The sequence below is a fragment of the Theropithecus gelada genome, chromosome 7b (assembly GCF_003255815.1).
Source record: "Theropithecus gelada isolate Dixy chromosome 7b, Tgel_1.0, whole genome shotgun sequence".
Classification (NCBI taxonomy): Eukaryota; Metazoa; Chordata; class Mammalia; order Primates; family Cercopithecidae; genus Theropithecus; species Theropithecus gelada.
In genome coordinates, this window is record NC_037675.1 from 21,110,311 (window position 1) to 21,116,524 (window position 6,214).

At 34.6% G+C, this 6,214-nt stretch overlaps 1 protein-coding gene across 1 annotated transcript; it reads right to left on the reverse strand.

Moving 5' to 3' along the window:
- Positions 1-4,520: 4,520 nt before the first annotated feature.
- Positions 4,521-5,638, reverse strand: LOC112628269 (olfactory receptor 4Q2). Its single transcript, XM_025390926.1, has one exon. It carries the CDS (start codon positions 5,541-5,543, stop codon positions 4,602-4,604), a length of 942 nt encoding a protein of 313 aa, XP_025246711.1. The 5' UTR covers positions 5,544-5,638; the 3' UTR covers positions 4,521-4,601.
- Between the last annotated feature and the right edge of the window lie 576 nt (positions 5,639-6,214).

The window sequence follows — 6,214 nt, forward strand, 5'->3', positions numbered from 1 at the left end:
TTAAAATCTTTTGTTTTATCAGGCTTCATCTGGCACTAGGCCATCTGCAAAATGGAAGTAGAAATTAGATTCCCCTCTTGGCCTCTGTTGATTCTATAGAGAAGGCCCAGCAGGGTGCCTCATTACTGCTGGGCAGAGGTGAGGGTCCAAGCTCCTTACTATGTCTCTGCTGGCTGGGAGGGAAAAGGTCATCTTCTTATTACTCCCTATATGACCTCCACTGACACTATGGTGAGGGGATACTCTTTACTGCTGGAAAGTGTTGACGAACTGGCTTCCAACTCAACCTTCTTTGATATCACCTTGGCAGTGAGGAGAAATTTACCTCACTGGATGGAGTAGAATTACCGGCTCTTCACATGGTCTCTAATGACACCAATGGGAAGAGGGTTATTACTACCAGAAAGGTTAGAAATCTGGACTCCTTACTTTATTTGCGGGGAAGATAGGCCATCGCTTATTTGTGGCCTTTTGTGGATGGTGAACAGTTATTGTCTTGAAGTTTTCTATCTTTCCAGGCTTCTTTTTTTCTTGTCCTCTGGTTAGAGATAGTAGGCTTCTTCTTCTTTTTTTTTTTTTTTTTTTTTTTTGGGCGAGGGGGCATGGGGGTACTATTTATGTCTGCGTCTGTTGGTGTGTTTTTGGGCTGCTGGTTTCTCCAACACCCAATTGGACTTATATGAGGCAAATTAAAAGAAACAAAAAATGCAAAAAGAGAAATTACCATGCCATGTATTGGGTCTTGAAGTTTCTACCTGATTTGCTGCTTCTATCTTTCAGAGTTTCTTTTTTTTTTAATGTTTGCATTTTATAATATCCAGAGTTTTTAGTTGTGCCTAGTAGCATGCGTAGGGGAAAGTGTATCTATTCCATTTTACTCCAGAACTGGGAGTCTACAATTTATTTTCAGACTATTGACTTTCTCATATTCTGTGATTATGCTAACTTAATTTATTAATTCGATTTTCTGTACATTTTCTTGAGTTATCTATATATGTATACTGTGACATTTGTTAATAATGAATATTTGATTGCTTCCTCTCCATTTCTTATACCGTTTTATTTTTTCTTGTCTCATTACACTGCCTAAGTCTCCAGAATAATGTTGAATTATGGTGGCAATATCAAGTATTATTTGTTTCTTAGTTTCAGCGTGAAAGTCCTTAATATTTCAACAGTGAGCATAATATTTATTTTAGAATGTTTTTGTGGATACTCTTTATCAGATTAAGGATTCCCTAGCATAAGGTTACTTGGGATTCGTAGTTTACAAATTTGATATCTTTTTTTAATAAATTGGTATTGAATTTTGCAATAATTTACATCTATCAATTTGTAAACATAGTTAATTACATGGATTGATTTTTGAATTTTCAACTAGTCTTACAAATCTGGAGTAAGACAAGTGGTTCATATTGTATTATCTTTTTATGTATCAATAGATATAATTTGCTAATTATTTAAGTGATCATTATATTTATGTTCATAGGTGAGATTAATTTATAATTAATTTATTATTATTATAACATGGTCAGATTTTGAAATTTAAAACATGCTGGTAACAAAAAGAAATAAAAAGTATTCTCTATTTTTTTTACTCACAGGAAGAGTTTGTATAACGTTGGTGCTATGTTTTTCTTGTATGTTTAAAGAATTTGCTAATGTAGGTTTTCTTTGTGGGAAGAAATTTAAGAATAGATTTAATATATTTAATGAATCCCAGTCTATTACAGATTTTCCAAGTCTTCTGCAGAGTGCCTTGAATAATCATATTTTAAAGAAGTTTTTCCAATTATTGAACTTATTGGTATAATTCATTTGGTCAATGCAATATGAGAAGATTCAAGAGCCAGGGTGAGATTCACCACGTGGCTGTTTTCCTACCCAAGCAATAATGAAATTACATGTGGAGGTAAATAATTCATCAGCATGAATCTATTGGTGACTACAAGAAGCAGAGATCAACGGCTGACATGCATCCCATATTATTATTGTGGCATTAATATAAAATAAACATTTGTTAAGTGAATAATATTTTAGGGATTGTTATTTCATTGTAAGCTGACCCACACTGTCAAAATTAGTAATTCTTAAAAAAATTCTGAGCTTCATATTTTATTTGAACAGGAACATTGTATGTTGGATTTTAGATGTAAATGTATCAATCATTAGATGTATTGCTATAAAATTTTAAAATTTGTTTAATTCAACCATTGTGGAAGATAGTGTGGTGATTCCTCAAAGACCTAGAACCAGAAATACCATTTGACCCAGCAATCCCATTACTGGGTATATACCCCCCAAAATACAAATCATTCTATTATAAAGATACATCCACACATATATTCATTGCAGCACTATTCACAATAGCAAAGACATGGAATCAACCCAAATGCCAATCAATGATAGATTGGATAAAGAAAATGTTTGCATATACACTATGGAATACTATGCAACCATAAAAAGGAGATCATGTCCTTTGCAGGCACATGGATGGAGCCAGAAGCCATTATCCTCAGCTAACTAAGTCAGGAACAGAAAACCAAACACCACATGTTCCCACTTACAGCTGAACAATGAGAACACATGGACACAGGGAAGAGAAAACCACACACCCAGGCCTGTTGGGGAGTGGGGAGAAGGAGGAGGGAGAGCATTAGGACAAATACCTAATGCCTGCGGGGCTTACAACCTAGATGATGGGTTGATAGGTGCAGCAAACCACCATGGCACATGTATAACTGTGTAACGTACCTGCACCTTCTGCACGTATATCCAAGAACTTAAAATAAAATACAAGTCTGGTGAATTCTTGCATCTTTAACATCTCTGAAAGCGTTTCTATGTCTCAATGAAATTTTTACAAGTTATTTTTACTAAATATGAGAAAAGAAAACCTCTCTAAAATATTTATTCTGTTGTCAATGCCACATTGATGAGAGAAGATATAAAAGCTTCCCGCGTTTATTTAACACATTTTTATCCCATTTTATTTATTTTATTTTAGGTATTTAAGTTAGTTAGGGAGTATAAAGATAATAAAGATATAAACTCAGTCATTAATAAATTTACCAAACCTCTTTAGCTTCTGTCTTTGTCATGCAGATTTGTTGCTACGATTGCTTTAAAATCCAAAGACTAAAAAAGGTGTAAGTACTTCAATGTACTTCACAGTTCTTTTGTATTTTATATTTTAATTTTCATTCAGTTTCTTGTAAACTTGAATGTAGATTTAATTTTTTATCTTTAATTATAAAGATTTGGTAAACAGTAAACAGGCCTATGAATATGTCTTAATATAACTTAAGGATACAACCAATGTCAATGAGGGTTTTTTTGACGACAATGATGACAGTAATATAAAATAAACTTCCCAAAAATTGACAAATGTGAAAATGTCATGAACTCATTTCTATATACTTTCAAGTATCCTGCACAAACTGGCAGATCAAACTGTTGTTGCAATATGGTAAGTCGGCCAATGTAGAACTTTACCTTCTATACCCTATATCATTGAAAAAATCAACTTTAATATGAATAAATTATTTTTGAACTGCGTTATGAGGCAGGCACCATAGTAGACATATTCATGTCTGTTTTCATTTTTCATCTTCACACCAGCACTGAGAAGTACACATCATTTTATGCATGCTACATATGAGGAAATTAGGGCTTCAGTTTTTCAGGTTTACATGAATTGTAATTCAAAGAGGGATATTTGAACCCACAATATTGAGCAGCTGCTCTCTCCATTACATGTGATAAGGTGATGAAGCTAATGTATTTCATTAGCTTGTTGTTATATAGTCATAATTGAATTCACTCTAATATATCTAACTGATATTCTCTTAAATATGTACAGAAATAAATACATTTAAATTGACTGCAGATATCTACAGATGCTCCTCACTTATGATGGGTTTATGTCTGAATAAACCCATAGTAAGTTGAAAATACTGTAAGTCAAAAATGTATTTAATAAAACTAACCTACTGAACATGATAGCTTAGCCTAACCTCCCTCAAACATGCCCAGAACATTGACACTGGTCTATAGTTAGACAAAATCATCTAACACAAAGCATATTTTATAATAATAAAGTGTTGAATGTAATTTATGGAATGCTGTGCTGAAAGTGAAAAATGAAATGGTTATATGAATACTCAAAGTATGGTTTGTGCACCATCTTAAAGACAAAAAATTATAAGGTGAATCATCATAACTCAGGGACCATCTGTAGTTAGAATAACTTAAAATTGAAGGAAAAAAATAAAGCAAGGTAGAGAAGGTAGTGAAGGCTTAGAAAAAGTGGTTTGTACCAGTTCTAAATGACAAACTAAATGGAAACAGTGGATGAAATAAAATTTGATGAGATGAATAGATGAGATGAAAAAAGAAAATCTGATAGAAAAACAGATTTGATTCAATAAAAAAGTAAACAGATTAGTTATAGTGTACAGTTGAATGATAAAGTCAGTAATAGGACTATTTGGATTTAATGAAATAAATTTAAAAACTAGGCAATTACCTTCTAACTCATTATTCAAAAAGTAATTATTTTAACCTCAGATTTTCTACTTTGAAAAATTCACATCAATGTCTCATGTCTCCTGGTCTCTCCACGTAAGTCCAGTTCTGACCCAGAGCTTCTGCATAGCTGACTTTACCTCCTTGTTCCGAAGTGTGTAGATGAGGGGGTTTAGCATTGGTGTAATAACATTGTAGAGTACAGACACCATCTTGTCCACAGAAAATGTAGAGAAAGGACGAGCATAGATGAAAATACAGGGTCCAAAAAACAGTGTTACCACCATGAGGTGAGAGGCACACGTGGAAAGTGCCTTTCGCCTTCCTTCCTTGGAGCGAATCTTGACTAGGATAGTGGTGTAGGAGGAAATTAACACCACAAAGGAGCTGGTGGAGATCAACCCACTGTTAGATACCATGAGCAATTCAATGACAAAAGTGTCAGCACAGGCAAGTTTGATGACAGGGGGAACATCACAAAAAAAGTTGTCTACCTGGTTTGGCCCACAAAAGGGTAGATGGATAGTGAGAATGGTCTGGACAGTGGAGTGCACAAATCCTCCCATCCAGGAGGCAGCAACCAACACACAGCATAACCCCCGACTCATGACAGTGGTGTAGTGCAGGGGGCGACAGATTGCAACATAGCGATCGTAGGCCATCACTGTGAGCAGGAACATCTCAGCTGCCCCTACTAAATGGAGGAAGAAGAGTTGCACAATGCATTGGTCATAGGAAATGAGTTTCTCATGATTAAGAAAGTCAGCCAGAAGCTTAGGGGTCGTTACTGTTGAATAACATAGGTCCAGAAATGAGAGGTTGCCAAGAAGGAAATACATGGGTGATGAGTTCAGGTATTTATCAGATGCCACTGTGACCATGATGAGGACATTGCCCACCCAAGTGGACACATAGAAGAAAAGAAATAGAACAAATAGCCCTGCTTCAATAGATGATGTCTGTGAGAAGCCTGACAAGAAAAATTCTCTCACCACTTCTGTTTGGTTTTTATCCATTTGACCTGGTTCTACCTAGATCAAAGAGATTAAACAATAGGGCATTAGTGATATTTAAAATGAATGAGGTAATTCATATCAAATACAAGACTCTGCTCATTTCAAAAGAGAGATTTTTCATCCTCTAAGATACATCCTGATTAATTAGCTGAAAGAAATTATTTTCTCCTTACCTAATATAAATATATATTATTTCACCAACTGCAACCTTGTGACACTAACGACATGGTCAAGGTTAATTAGAACATGAAGTTACCTGGCTCCAAGCCGCTAACTTCCACATGATGCATTTCTCCCTTCCATCATTCAACACATTACTTCTCTCTCCTTTTCCACATTCAGTCTCAAGAAATGTTTTATTTTTCTGAAATATTATTTTTAATAAAAATATTTGGGAAAAAATAAAATCAAAGGTAGAATTTCAGATTCCAGTAAATGGACATTAGATCTGTAGAGCTTTTATTTGAGAAAAGGGAATCCCTGTACCCTTTGCCATCAAGAAAACTCTTGTAGGACTCTAACCTGTGCAAATAGCTACAGGAAAGATCACATTCCACTTGGGATTATTGCTAGTTCAATGACCTCTTACTATATTTTCTTTGATATGCCTCTCCAGCTTACTATATTCTATAATCCACTTATTTCTAGTTTATTATTGTCAATGATATATT

Excerpts from the sequence above, each read along its gene's own strand:
- LOC112628269 (XM_025390926.1), bottom strand. The coding sequence starts at position 5,543 with ATGGATAAAAACCAAACAGAAGTGGTGAGAGAATTTTTCTTGTCAGGC.